A 15,196-nucleotide genomic window follows, 5' to 3' on the forward strand; every position below is an offset into this window, starting at 1 on the left:
GTCATGCTCACCATATCAACATTTTAATTCACGTCTCTAAGTGTAATGATTACCACGCTAACCCGGCACCCTTTACAGAAAGGTCAAAGGTCAGGTCAGCTATAAGAGCCCTTTCAGACATATGATCTCATTCGGCAGGATGAATACATGTCGTCACAGAGACTTGAACTCCTCTTTACCAGCTGCTGTTCCTCTGCTCACAACATGACACCTGTCACATGCACAGTAACAATAGCGCATTATTAATATCTTTCCAGCGGTCCTCATTTTGAAAATAAGTGATCTTGTATTGTTTCTGTTTCCTGTCAGAATAATGCAGCCTCTGTTGTCTGTGTGCCGTCTCTGCCAGTCACCCTGCGACCTGCCTGACTGTATAGCATTACAGTATTCCCATTTCTAGAGTTTAAGCTAGGGCAAAAGATCCCTAAAATTAGCAGGGTAAGTGCCCTGTCTCTACCGCTGCCCTGCAGCAGTGACGTTAATTGCGCTCTATTTATACTTTAAGAGTGCAGGACTCCGAAAGATCAAGTTTCTGTTATGCTTTATTTCTGTACCCTCAAGTTTATGTGAGCAGAGCGGTGGAAAGCCCATGTTTGGTAGAAAGAGCTGAAATAAGAGGGTGCTGATTACTTTTTAATATTCTGCTAATGTAACACTTTGTATGCACTCTACAACAACTTGTCTCCCACTTTCTAAATAAGCTTATTTTATGGGCTTTAGTACTCTGATGGGGTGTTAGGGTCTTTTATGTTCTGCCACTGCAACCATTTCAATCCATCTAAATATGTATAATGATGCTCTTAATGCAAATGCTGCCATTGTGAGCAACAGCACTCAAGCTAAAGAACTTGTGACAAACCCAAGCACACAGAGGGGGATTCGTTTTCAATTTCCAGATACTACTTAGTTACCGAATCGAAGTACCACCTGTAGGAAAGAAAGGAAATCTTGGATCACCTACACACGCACGCACACACGGATTATGTTGCGATACTGAATTTTATTCAAGTATCTCCAACTCACTTTTGTTCTCGAGTTATCATCAGTTAAACAAATCAGTTGAGAAAGAGAAAGGCAGCGACAGTTCATAGCCTGAATGTTAAGTCTTCTATTTAGGATTTAGAGCCTTTCAGCGTGCATTCAACTTGGTGGTGCTTAGCACAGACAAGACGGATAAAACATTCATGATAACACAAGATAAACAAAAGAGAGACTATTTAAAAATAAGACTAAGATGCAGGAATGGCCTGTTCCATTTCTGTGAACTGCATCTAGAGTTAAAGGGAAAATTCACTCCGAAACAGAACTCACACATGATCTCAGATAGTTGGCTTTTCCCAAATAAATACAAACAAAAGGGCATGAGCTCTGTTGTTAGCACAAAATGCTCCAGCTGATGCTGCGTCTTTGTACATGAACCAAACATCTTAGCTGATATTGACATTACCCAGAAGTAGAGGGATATAGGCACACTTTAGGCTCTGGTTTGAAATTGTTCACTCGGACGTAGGCAGAAAAGTTTGAGAAAACATTCATGAATTCAGAGGATTCGTTGTCAAAGAGGCAGCGCCAGGTTTGAGTCATTAGTGTTAAGATAAGCATGTACAATTGAAGAATAATCCCGTCTTTGCAAAAAACCTGTTAACGTAGTGAATTTTTGCTTGAAAGCTGTTGCTTCTGATCGGAATATCCCAAACTGCATAGGTAAAACACGTCTCTGTGAAGACTGCGGAGTGTTAGCCAAACACTGAGGATACCACTCATCCTCAATTTCCTGATCTTCTTCATGTGCCTCTCCACTTTTGGTTATTACCTCTGCTTATAATTAGGAGGATAAATTAGTTGCTTTCATTTCGCCACCAGTTTACAGTCTGTAACAGAACATGGCTCCACGGCTGACATTTGGCACAGAGAATTCAAAACACCTTCCCATTTCAAAGAAAATGTAGCAGATGGTACTGTGTGAACAAGCGGAACCAGCTAAAAATTGCCAGCGAGCAAGTTTGAGTGGTCGAGCTTGTTCAAACACTTCCGCTCTGAACAAACTTGCAAAACAACAAGTGAGCTACCGCATCCACTCTCTGTTTTCATGCACGGCTAGTTTGATCAGATGCTTTCCTGTCAGTAATACTAAAACCCGTCTTTCATACAGTAGTGCAGCCGCCACCAAACGCACAAGCGCCCTCATACTGTAAGTCTCCTTTTCACTGGGACCAAAAGAGGGGAAATGCATTAAAGCCTATATCAACGTGAAGTTTCACCCTGTTTTAAATAGCAGTAGAAACCAACAACCACTTCCACTTAACGTTAGAATCAAGCAATTAACTGACCAGATCTCAGCCAGAGTTTAAGCCCAAAGGCTGGATGTTTATTGCTATGGTTTGGTCTGACACAAGGTAGGTGGGGCCAGGGGCGAAGCAGAGGTCAAAAGGAGACGAAGATGAGCAGAATGGTGTGGAGGAGGAAGTCTGTGGCAGGTCACAGTAAAGTAGGAGGGACAACAGGAGGAGCAGTGCAGGGGCGTCTCATCAGGGTGGAAGTCAGTGCAGCTCAATGAAAGCCTCCATCTCCTCAGAGATCAGTCCCCTGTAGGGCAGTCTGTGCTTCTCAATCGCACGCGCCGCCAGGCACTGAAGGGTGACGTAGTTCAGTGGGTAGAGGGCCGGGTGCCCGCTGCTCTGCTCATCCAGCAGCTCGTAGGCCGTCTTCCTCTGTGCATTTGTAGCGTCAAAGTGAGCCCCGGCTTTCACAAGTAGTGCCATAATCTCTGGACAACTGTTATTAGCAGCGATGTGCAGAGGCGTGTTGTTTTCACTGTCGCGTGAATCCACATCTGCGCCGCACTCTAGAAGCAACGCTGCCACTGCCTGTGAAGGGAAGCGGCCTACGGGGTAGCGGCCCACAGATGTGGTCTCCTTGTCTACGGCCATGTGGAGCGGAGTGAAGCCGTTGCGACCTCGAGGGTTCAGCTTTAGCAGGCGGTACACTGTGTGTTTCTTCTGATGCTCCTGCTCGGGGTTGCACTCCAGCTTCTCTAGTAGAAAAATGAGGTGCAGGATGATGGAGAGAGCTTTAGTGAACTGAGGAGCCTCAGGAGGGTTTTCCCTCTGTGCAACAGCTCTCTCTACCTCCCTCACACTTTTTCCCAGCACGGTCATCAGATCATGGAAGGTGACGCGTGTAGACAGGGTGCCTTTGGCCCGGTCTTGTAGCACAAAAGAGAAAAGCTCTGCAAAGGACAGGAAACTGGAAGCTGTCATGGGACTGAGAGGGTCCAGGTTGCTCTGCTGCATGTCTAAAGCGTACTTCCACAAGCTGATGCAGCGTTCAAAGTTGCCTGAGTCAGCATACACAGCTCCTCTGTAGCGGATGTAATAAGACGTGTCTGGGTGGGATGGCCCCAGGATGCGCTCTCGTACCAACAGTGCCTGCATCCTCATTTCATCAGGGTCTGTGATCAAAGCTTCCAGCTCCTCTGCACTGCTCACCTCCTGTGCACAGCCGTAGGCCGGGATAGGAGGGCCAGGTGGAGGCTTGGCAAGAGAGCCAGCTTTGTCCCCTGGCTGCCTGAGCTCCATGGCCCGTCTCCAATACCTCATCGCCCCTAAGAGATCCCGCTTTTTGTCCACAAAAGTTGCCCCAAGGAGCTCAAGAGCGTCTACGCGCTCCTCTCTGGAGGTTCTTGGCTGGTGGGCAAGATACTCTACAATGTTGGTGTGACCTGTGACACTGGCAGCTAGGAGTGGGGTCATCCCATATCCATCCCTCTCCATGCGAGCATTGCACTTGAGCAGCATCTTCATGATGTCCAGACTCCCTGACTCAGCACAGTCGTGAAGGGCAGTGTTTCCTTTCACACTCTTGCGGTTGACATCAGCCCCGCGGTCAAGGAGGAACTTGGCTATCTCCTTGTGGCCCTTGTAACAGGAGATCATGAGGCAGGTGTGACCGTGGCGGTTGGCTACCTCCATGTCGGCTCTGTGCTCCACCAGGTAACGGACGATCTCCAGGTGGCCGTCAAAGCAGGCAGCTCGGAGCGGTGTAGAGTTAGTTAGCGTTGCGTTGTTCACTGAGGCACCGTGTTTCAGGAGCGTCTTCACCACAGGGAGGTGGCCAGCTGCCGAGGCTGCCCACAGCGGCGGAGCCCCCTCGATGGTCTCGCCGTCAAAGTTAACCGCCCCCCCGAGTTCAACATTTGCTTTACAGTGCTCCAGGAGGTAGTCTACAACCTCTAAGTGTCCGTATCGAGAGGCTATCAACAGCGGGGTGCCACCCTGTGTCTTCTCCTCGGCTAAAGCCTCCAGCTCCTCTGGAGTTTTGTTGCTCAGCAACTTCTGGATAAGTTTCAGCTTACCATCTCTGGCCGCGTTGAAAACCGCCGTCGGTATGTCCATTTTACAGGCTCTTTGCTGCCGCGCAGGGCACCAACCCCATAACCACTCGTTTATGGAAAAACTGTCGAGTCTGATTTTAAAACGCAGAGAGCAGGAATCTTAGTTTGGACTCGGTTTCTAGCTCACATCTTACTGCCATTTTGAGGGTGCTGTCAAGATGGCGATTGTGTTGTTTGACAGGTCTATGTTTACGACTGCAGCGAGGCATTGTGGGTGATGTAGTATTGATGGAATCCTTTGCCCCAGCAGCAGAAGCCGTTTTACTTTGTCCAGAACGACATTTCCCATGATGCCTGTGACTTGAAGGAGCTACCAGCTGATGGGTTCGTTTGTTATGGATGCTCGGACCAACACGAAGCTCCACCTCAGATAGACAGAGATAATGACAGCTGCTGCCCGGCTCACAAACCAAACACATCCTCCGAAAGCACCCAGTTTAAATGGTTAGTTGATTTTCATCACCGTGGACACGTTTAACCGTGAGTTACACGCTCTGTTCGGCTAGCTAGCTTACTTGAAACCTTAAACTCTGGCTTTTACTTCACACTGGAAGAAGTTGTCAAGTAACTCCAAGGAGAAATTTATTTCGGTTAACTGAAGGTAGGTTACTAAGAAAAAGCAGTTAAGACTACAAAAAATATAAATAAATTGACAGTGTGACCCGTTCTAACAAAATGTTATATTAAAAAATACATGCCAGCAAAACTACTACTCAGTACACTGATAAATGAAACAACTTGTCTAACTTTAAAAAAAAGTTGCTTGCCGCTTGAAATTTTTAAGTTGACTGAATTTGAGAGGACACGTTGAAGCATTACCAAAAAAAAAAAGCTCAAATTTAGTCAACTTAAAATTCAAGGCAGCCCGGGCGCTTACTTTTTTAAGCTAAGCTACATTTCTAGAGGTAGTAGGTAATTACTATAGGTATTTCACATCTGACAAAATGAGCTTCTCTACTTTCATCTACATTTACAGAGGTAGTAGGTCATTCCAGTGGATATTTCGCATCTGAGAAAATAATCAACTCTGCTTTTATCTACCTTTATAGAGGTAGGAGATCATTCTGAGAGATATTCCCTACCTGACAAATTGACCTACACTATTTTTAACTACATAATACAACTAGTAGGTCATTCTGATGACATTTTCTGCCTGACAGAATGAGCCACTCTACTTTTATCTACATTTAGAGAGGTAGTATGCCATTGTCATAGACATTTCCAACTAAACAGAATGACTCATCCTTGTTTTGACTACATTTATAGAATTAGTAAGTCATTCTGACAACATTTCCTACCCGACAGAATGACCTACTCTATTTCTAACTACAATTTTTAGAGGTAGTAGGCCATTTTGACAGCTATTTCCTAACTGACACACTAAGTAACGTTACTTTTAACTACATTCACAGAGATAGTGGGTCATTCAGATAGTTATTTCCTACCTGACAGAATGAGCTTATCTCCTTTTAACTACATTTAGAGTGATAGTATGTCATTCTTATAGATATTTCCTACCAAACAGAATGACCTACTCTAGTTTTGACTACATTTTTAGCATTAGTAGGTCATTCTGATGACATTTCCTAGCTGACAGAATGACCTACTCTATTTAGTGTGGATGCCTCAGCAGCGACACCATTGTTCTTCAGATCTTTATTAGTGTAGATGCTTTCAGCAGCCATATAATATCTTTAGAACCCTGCAGATAAAAAGAGGAGAAAGACTCATTAAATAAACATCAAATCTGCTAGACACTAGGTGCCTAATACTGGGTCTCCCCGATGTTCAAATTATTGACAGCAAACTTAAGAGACTGTTCTAATTACTGACCTTTGCCGCAAGGAAGAGCATACTTCTCTTTTGGGGCAAGGATGCCACTCCAACAAAACAATAATGGCTCAATCTTATTATGGACTCTATTCCCAATGAATATATTATGTGTATGCTTCACTCAACAGTGGACACTTTCCATAAAGTCTGGGACCCATGCTTAAAATATATTGGACCTTCTCTGTCTTCCTCCATATTACTAGGATTTCCTAAATCGGCCAGCCTGCCTATGTGAATGTCCAGTTTGCTGTCAAATCTGTACCCTTTTTTTCTACCATTTGTGCCAGGGGGAGGGGGAGTGGTGGCGATGGAGACGTTGCCCAATAATACTTATCACTTACTTTTATTGTCTTGTCATGCCTGAGCTGTTTTATGTGTTATGTATTCTACTGCTTGTTTAAAAAATGAAAAATGTTTTATAAACATATTATATAAAAACCCATCAAACTAATAAGTACTATATATACTGTATATGGATGGAAAGATTTATAACTAATGTGAAGATCTTGAGGAGATCATAATACTCTTTCCTCCTACGTAAATCCAGTAGCTAGAATATTGACTCGAATATTGACATCCATGATGCTGTGCATCACCAACACCAGGACCAAATATTCATATTGACTTTTCCTTCTGCATTTCTCCACAGTATAAAAAAGCATCTTCCCACTTCCACATGCATAAATGCAGTGTGGCATGCAGTCTGTGGCAGCTGTTGAGAGTCGAACAGTGAAGTAGGATTAGAATATTTTAAAAATTCATCGAATAAGTTCACTTCGGGGGATTGGAATACCGATGTAATGACATGACACCCCTGCTTGCCAACAGCATTACAAGATTTTCAGCTCTTTCTTTAGGTAATACATAGAGTGGAAACACAACTAATTCCTTAACAAATTTACAATTTGTGAGATGTTCACCTCAAATAATATTTTGTTTTTACTCTTAATACAGATTAAAACTCTGGTAAATTAAAACAGTGTAACAGTGAGTAAATTCAGGACACATCAAACTACAGAAGAGTCAGAATTATTATCTTGCTTGTAGCCATTTGGTGTTATATTCACTGCATCTATTTCTCTGTCAAGAAGTAGATGCATGGGCGAATTATGAGACAATGGGCCTCTGGGCACTGATATGCAAAAAGGGAGCAAGACACATAGACTTTGTGTTCGATTTCGCTTTTTTTCGTTTTGAATCTCTTTGTGGTCATTTTTAGCCTGTTTAGACCTGATATTAACATGTGTTTCGTGATATTATTTTAGCACTGTCCACTTGTGAGCAGATTTCCCAAAAATGCATGTTAATATCGAGTTTAAAAAGGACCTTTGAGTCTCTTGCTGGTCAGTACCAAGAATGTTAAAAACAGGAGAAGCCATAGCATCATATTTTTTCATATCCTTGGGGTACAACACGTGTAGTAAAATCTGTTCTGCATTTTTCGAGAATTACAATTCTGCTAGTATTAAAAAGGTCCTTGATATAAGATCATTAACCAATGCTTTCTCTATGACAGCACTCTATTGTACATCAGCTGCCATCCAGTTTAGCATAACCCCAAATTTTTTTCTGGCCGAGTGCAACCAAAGAGGCTAAAAAGAGTGCAACCAAAGAGCACCCTGGGCGGATGCCATCCCTTTGTTTCTAACACTGTGTGCTTTAACCCTTAAACATTGCAGTTCCAGTTATACTGCACATGTGTAATACCCTATAGTTCCCATGGGGTCAGAGAGTGTGTCCCAGCCTTCATTTAATAGCCTTGGTCAATTCGTATTAATTTGTAGGCATTTTTGCAGTTGAAGGCCCCAGGGGCCCCTTACAATCTAGGCCCCTGGGCCTGTGCCTAGTAGCCCCATTTAGGAATCCATCTATACGCAGAAGTAATCATTACTTATTCAGTCACATTCAGTCAGTCCTACATGATTTCACAATGTTGTGATCACAGTAATTCACACAAATTCAGCCAGTCCCTGTGAATTTGGTGCAACCTTGCAATTTTGTCCAATTACCACAAATTTGACGATTTAAAATGGATAAAATCTCATTTGTTTGTAGAGCTGCAAGCAGTGTATTGATTCACGCAGCCCCTCCTTGACCCTCTATGTTTATCATGAGACTTCTGCTGCACACATGCGCACACACACACACACACACACACACACACACACACACACACAGTTAATACTACCCAATGTTTATCCACAGGTTTAATGACATAGTCGAGCTGTAGCTGGACTGTTTAAAGCACAGAGTCTGGTGTTCGCTGAAGCTGTTCAGATAGTTTCTGCTGGGCAGAGAAATCAGAACGAGAGCAGCCGATGTTCCTTTAGCAACAGCTGATTGTCAACGATCAGCTGTCATTTCCAGCCCATCAACCCCCTACCATCATAAATAGATAATAAGCAAATAATAATAATAATAAGCTCCAAATCTGAGACAACTTTACACGTATTTTTGCAATATTTACTTGTCCCCTTAATTTATGAAATGCCTAAAAATATCATATTTTTCATTACAACTTTTTAGAAACGATACCATGAAATCAGGCATTTCAGGCTGCAACAATCTCAAAAACAACCATGAAATCCCGGAGGGACTGATTATTGTTAATGATTATGGAATCTGAAAGTTTTTAAAGCCCCTGCAATTGATTTCAAATCTATAACCCACCAATGGTCATGAGATTTCGATTATAAAATATGCTGAAATTTGTGCACATTCTGCACCCTTCACGTCACTAAGAAGAGTACAGAGACAAGCAGCACAGGCAGAAATCGCTCATATGAAATGACCAAAAGTGTAACTTAGGAAGGAATTTTTTTTGTCAAGTATGATACATCCCTAATACTAAGGCAGAGTGAGAAAATATGCTTTCAGAGACTTCAGTGTCAGTGGGGAGGATAAAAATGTTGATTGTGATTATAGGCTGATGTTTTGCTTAATTCAGAGATTATTAGACAATCACTTTTCGATAATTTGCCTCAGCGAGTCTTCAGTAGAAAAAATAATGACTTAAATTTTCTTCACGGGTTTTATCGCTTTGCTTTAAAGTCTGTGGGAAATACATATTCTTTAAGCTCACAGATGAATGGGTCCCACATGGGTGCTTATTGGGACTTATCTCAGTGGCTTATGAGCAAATGGCTGCAGATCACCCTCGGGTATATGTCTGAGAGTGCGGCAGAACGTTTACATTATTTAATGAGATGCATTTTTCTTTCCCTTTCAGGATCAGAGGAGCGTCTGTTCCACCGTATATGTGGAGATGGAAGGAGACACCCAGAAGAGGTCACCAGTCAATTAAAAGTTGCCACAAATGGTTCAAATGATACTTCCAGGGCCATGCAAGACGTCATTCTGATGTTTCACCAGCAGAGGAGGTATGAGATCCACAGTTGTCTTAACACCTTTTATTGCTCAGTAGGACTTCCTTGCATGCCTGGCAAATGTTTACGTGTGGACTGTAGGGTATTTTTTCAATTTTTTCTTTCTCACCACAAATGCATTTTCATTTAGCAACCCAAGCATTTAAACCTATGAATCAAGATATGGCTTCACTGTACAGATGAATTATATCTCAAGCTGCAGAGTGCATGCCAAAATGGGTTTTCTAGAGCTCAGCTCTACCTCCTGCCATCCTTAATAACTTTTTGAACCTCACTGGAGGATACGATAGGATAGGAAACATGTTTTTAAAATTAAACAGGGAGTTTGAATGCACAGAGAGACAATATTGCGTGCAGAGATCCAGGATTAAAAGCCTCACAAATGACACCCAGCCTGGGTCTGTCTCAGAGGACCCAGCCTCATACTTGTTTGCAGAAACGGAAAGCTTGGGGGAGCAGAGGAGGGTTTATAATCATTTCCTGGGGCTAGCTCCTGATCCTGCAGAATTAATGGGACAAAAATCAGAGAGAGACAAAGCTGCAGGGTTAAAAAAAAAAAAAAAACATTTGTGAGAATTTAGTGGTTTTATTTGTAACTTCAAAAGCATGTCACATGGCAACAGTTATATTAACATTACATCCAAGAGCAATTAAAATCTAATTCCCAAACATAAATTCTTACAGAGGCATTATTAGTTTCCACGGGAACGTGCAAAACCCACATGTAATATTACAACATTATTACAAAAAATACACCTCCTGTTTTAACAAGACCATCATTGCATCACAGCTGATATGATACTGAGGCACATCACAATGCTTGTGAGAGAAGGCAACAATTTTTGTAACTCAATACTTGAAGAGAAATACACAAACAAGGACAACGGCTCCACTGTTCACTAATATACTGGTAAGCAGAGTTGGTTTCCACTTGTTTAACCTGGTTTGGCCTCCGAAAAAACTTGATAAGGTGGGACTTTTAATTTTACAGGCGCTTCAGTTTTTGGCCCATTGATGTTTATGCAAAGTGTGCAAGACACAAGCCCCCTGTCATCGACATGCCTTCACATGCCCAGTATTTATTAGATCTGTGCAGTGGGGAAAAAAAGGCAGCCATAAAAGAAAGGGCCCTCAAGACGCGGAGCTGCTTGTTTTCACCACTCTTGACAGGGGCTCCCTAGAGGCCTGCGAGCAGCTCACTGAGCAGCACCTCCCTTTCTCCTAGAAGCACGTCTCTCCTCAGACTGGTTCCTTTGTTCACTACCTTTATCTTCATGGCCAGGCTCTTCACTTGTGCCTGGGGCAGCGCGTCGAAAAAAAAGTCCTCGTTGAACACTGGGTTCCTGCTGTTTTTGATGATGGTGCTCCTCTGTTTCTGCTGCTTGCCGGGGTTTAGGTAGAGTGCTACGCAGCAGTTGATGCTTTTAGGGTCCGTTTGCCTGTCATAAAGGGCCTCGGCCGAGAGTACGCGCACCCTCAGGCGTGCAGCCTCCGGGTCGTAGTGAGTGCTCAGCCTCAGTGTCCCCCCCTTGTGGAGGTTGACGGTGTGCTCACGCTGCAGGAGGTCTGACGCTGCGCCCCTCAAGGCTCCGCTTTTACATCCGCGGAAGGCGGGAGAGGGAGGGCAGCGCGTGCGGCGGCGCTGCATGTTGGGGCTGTTGTCTGCTGAGCTGCATTCATCAGTGGAGAGAGAGCTGTGGCGCGCCAGGGAGCGCTTGGCACGAGACATCTTGAGGGAGAGAGAAAAAGCAAACATGCAGAAAGAAGCCTCATGCTCAGTGAATCAAAAACATTGAAAAAGAAACTTTTGTAACGCGTTCATTTATAGCTTTATAGCAGCCGATGTGTGTAAACACTTAACAGGAACAGTCCTCACCTTTGCTTGTGTCTCCTGGGTGATGGAGCGTAAGAGAGAGGCAGAGCGGGACAAGAGTGGGGAGTTAAAAGGGGATGACTCTGCCGAGGAGCAGGTGTCACTCTCACCACCGCTGAAATAGCGGTAAGGGTTGGGGTCAGCCGGGGCCAGAAGTGTCCCTCCTTGGGAGCGTCTCTGTGAGTTCGGCGAGGTGAGAGGGCTGCTGGGGTCGCTGTGGAACAGGCTCTCCTTGCGGCGAGTATGAGGCGACTCCACCAGTGTGGAAAAGCCATATGAGGTCTGAGCTTTGGGGACATACGGCAGAGACATCGCAGTCTGTGACTGGGGGTCAGCATTAGTGTTGACCCTGTCCGCAGATCCGCCACCTGGCTCATCAGCACTCTCTATCTGAATGATGTGACGGTTGGCTGACTTCTGGAGATTGCGTGCGTCTCCACCCATCCGGGAAAAGAGGCGAGGGCTGCAGGGGTTCTTGCTGCTCCGAGCTCTGGGGCTCTGGCTGCAGATGGCATGGTCAGACACGGAGGGTCGTAATGTGGAGCAGGGCTGAGGCTCCGGGGTGAGAGACTCTTCCGGTGGGCAGCAAATAAGTTTGGGTGGGATGAAGAAATCAGGGATCTTTTCGGGAGTGAGGACATTGGCATAAACAGAGACAGGAATGGCCTCTGCTGACTGCGGGGGCTGGGATTGTGTCCCACTGCTCTCCACAGAGCTACGGAGCTTCTCCAGTAGCCACATGCCCACTCAGACGCCTCAGCTCACAGTTTTTCTGTGAATAGAAAAGTGATGCATGAAGAGGAGAAAGCAAATAAAACAATAAAAAACCAGAGAAAATTAGCAGAATTTAACCCTATTTGTTGATGTTAAGTAAATATTATTTACTTTAAGACATAAACATGTGACTAAATCTTTGTCTTTACACCTTCTGTAGAAAAAAAAATCTCTTGAATCATGCAACAATTCAACGTAGGAGAGTAAACATTTAAGTTTCAGCCAAGAAACATACATTTCTTTCACAATTCCCAAATTGTATGAGTGTAAGCATCTCCAAAGAGCACTTTGATTAACTGTTGAATACATGCGCACACACAGTGAGATAAAATAATCTTTTAAGTCTCTTCCAAACGTCTTACCCATGCGATATTAAGATATGCGTAATCACAAAGGAAGTCAACATTTTTTTTTCACATCAAACTACACATTTTCTCTTTATTAAAAGCATTTTAAGTGGTTGGAATTTTAATTGCTCGATGAAATTCTTAAATTAAACGAGTAAATCCGAATCTAAATAACTTTTTTCCTCCAACAAAGCCACATTAACACCCTTCGCGTTTCGCAGCTAACACGAAAATATACCAACCTGTTGACTGTAAAAACTCTTTTCCTTCTAAAAAATGATTGCAGGCTGCGCTCGTCCGCAACCTCTCCAAGCGCTCCGCGTGCGTAAAAAGTGTTTTCCCGCTTGTTGGAGATCCAGAGCGCTTGCCAGCTGGAAAAGGCTGCTAGATCAGGGACTCTCGCTTTATATGACGGGGGTCTCTGACTTCTGAGCCAATGAGGAGGTTGTGAAAGCTTCCCATGATATTTACCATGGAAGTATTCCCTGCGCAGGCACGAGAGAGGTGGGGGGTTGTTAAAGGCTGTTGGTTCTTCACGCGCAGAGTGTTCCAAACGACAGCTTTTTTCACACCTCATTGATTTTTTAAAGAGTGCGTCACAGTAATTTCATTTGGCGTTCACGTGACATATTTTCTCTCATGTATTGTTATCGCCCTATAATATAGGGTACACCTTAATTGGATTTCCGGTTGGTGGCAAATTGATGGTAATGAGGAGCGACAGTATGCTGTGTTCAGGAGCACCATCTGAACTCATTTAGCAATTGTAGGGGAGAAAAAGATTTACTGTTTATACAGATTTTAGTGGACAAAATAAACACACAATGAAAAGAAACTGCAGAAGTTTTACAGCCACAAAGAAAGCTGTAATATAGTCTCCATCTGAAATACTGTTATGCCTCTTTGAAAACTTTTACGATGCTGCCTGCAGATCTCCAAAATGAGCCAATAAATCATCACAGCTTGAAAGAAAAGGAGCTCGCATCCTGCTGTTGTGAAGTCTCCACGCTTGCTTCCAGTTAGTTTTGGGATAGTTTCAGACTTTGATACTTGTCTGTCGTTAAGCCGTTACAGCCACAGATTCTCTGCTCAGCTGCTTGCTGTACCCAAAACTCTGACAAATACCTGCCGTGAAGCTGCCGTCTGTAGTTTTGGACCTAGTCTCTGGAACAGGCTCAGGCTCCATCAGGAACAGTTCTCTATCTCTGAGCTGAGGACAGCAGCATTGAATAAGGTGTTTAAACCCCCACTGAAACTCACTTTGTAAGATACATTTCTATCCATTGTTGTAAAATTAAGGGGGGGGGGCTTTTATTTTGACAATATTTAAGACATTTACACCATAAATTGATGCAGAAAAGGCACATATTGGTTTGATGCTTAAAGTTTTCTGTCAGAGGACCCCCAAACCCACCATTTCATATGTGTTTTTGTCCCACCTAAAGCGTGCGAGAGCGAAAACAACAGAAGTTCACATTTTTTTGTTTCAGCTTCTTAACCATGAAGATTTTTCTTTTTCACTTTTCGTTGTCTTGCGTGACAGTAAACTGAATATTTAGGTTTTGAACTGTTATTTGGGCAAAAAAAGTGAGTTGATGACCATCTTAAGCTTTAGAATTTGTCCTAATAATCTTTTAATATTTTCAGATATTTTATAAATCAAAGGATTAATCGATTAATCAAGAAAATGATAGCAGATAAACTGAGATTGAAAATAACAAAAATCATGTTCATTGCAACCCAGCAGTCACCAGAAGAAAATGGTGGCATTGTACATTTCTGCAACATTTGTACGTTTCATATGTAGCAATGTTAACATTTTTATAGTGATGCAGTTCAGATAATATGTATAAGAGCTGGCTGTCATCATGAGGTGGAAGGGATAGTGGATGGTGTAAAAAAAAAAAAAAAGAACAACAAGTAAGGTGGCTGCCAAGCGGTGACAACTGAACGAGACCAACAAACAACACTGGGCGTTTTATTAGTGAGATATGATCACAAAACTGGGTATTTTAAGCCATTAAATGATCTTTACCTAAACATAACCAGGTGGTTTTTATGCGTAAACATAACCACACATTAACCACAGCGTTGGTGAAATATAAATAAATGTAGAGCTTCAGCAGGTCAGCTTAATGAAATGTTCAAATGTCACATATCCTTGGTTTGCAGAAACATACATTGCCAACATTTATTCTGGCAGTTGGGTCGTATAATCCTGCTAACTTCTGCCATTCTATCTTTTAAAGCAGCACCAGTTCCCCCTTTTAAATGTATAGGTGTATGTATTAGAAAAAGACAAAAGTTGTTTTGGTTTCCTGCATTTAACGAGCCTATTTAGTAACACTTTATTTTAACCTCCACTATTCAGCATTCATGAGCACAGTATAAACATGTAATAAATGCTTTATTACTCTCTATGATGTAGCTGTAAGCAGACATACCCTTGTATAAAGTAAAGTGTAAAAATAAAGAGTGAAATGTTCCAGTTTATTTTAAGTTGTTTATGTTGATATTCATCACTTTGAGCTGCGTCTCTTGTGTGAAAGAAGACCTGACAGGCACTTTTCTTTCAGTAGCAGCCCAAACA

General features: G+C 43.0%; 2 protein-coding genes across 2 annotated transcripts; both read right to left on the reverse strand.

Annotated features, from left to right (window-relative positions):
- Positions 1-980: 980 nt before the first annotated feature.
- fem1a (fem-1 homolog a) lies at positions 981-4,566 on the reverse strand. Its single transcript, XM_042498326.1, has one exon. The coding sequence runs from the start codon at positions 4,392-4,394 to the stop codon at positions 2,541-2,543; it is 1,854 nt and encodes a 617-aa protein (XP_042354260.1). The 5' UTR covers positions 4,395-4,566; the 3' UTR covers positions 981-2,540.
- Positions 4,567-10,789: 6,223 nt separating this feature from the next.
- On the reverse strand, positions 10,790-13,053 carry LOC121951902 (C2 calcium-dependent domain-containing protein 4C-like). Its single transcript, XM_042498393.1, has 3 exons — positions 12,849-13,053; positions 11,489-12,257; positions 10,790-11,341 (listed from the first exon to the last, which is right to left on the reverse strand). Exons 2-3 carry the CDS (start codon positions 12,224-12,226, stop codon positions 10,790-10,792), a joined length of 1,290 nt encoding a protein of 429 aa, XP_042354327.1. The 5' UTR covers positions 12,227-12,257; positions 12,849-13,053.
- Between the last annotated feature and the right edge of the window lie 2,143 nt (positions 13,054-15,196).

Source organism: Plectropomus leopardus, chromosome 12, assembly GCF_008729295.1.
Source record: "Plectropomus leopardus isolate mb chromosome 12, YSFRI_Pleo_2.0, whole genome shotgun sequence".
Classification (NCBI taxonomy): Eukaryota; Metazoa; Chordata; class Actinopteri; order Perciformes; family Serranidae; genus Plectropomus; species Plectropomus leopardus.

Bases quoted from the DNA above. Each gene is read 5' to 3' on its own strand.
- fem1a (XM_042498326.1), bottom strand. From the start codon at position 4,394: ATGGACATACCGACGGCGGTTTTCAACGCGGCCAGAGATGGTAAGCTG.
- LOC121951902 (XM_042498393.1), bottom strand. From the start codon at position 12,226: ATGTGGCTACTGGAGAAGCTCCGTAGCTCTGTGGAGAGCAGTGGGACA. The intron at 11,342-11,488 runs GTGAGGACTGTT...CTCTCCCTCAAG, and splicing joins CCCAGGAGACACAAGCAAAG to ATGTCTCGTGCCAAGCGCTC.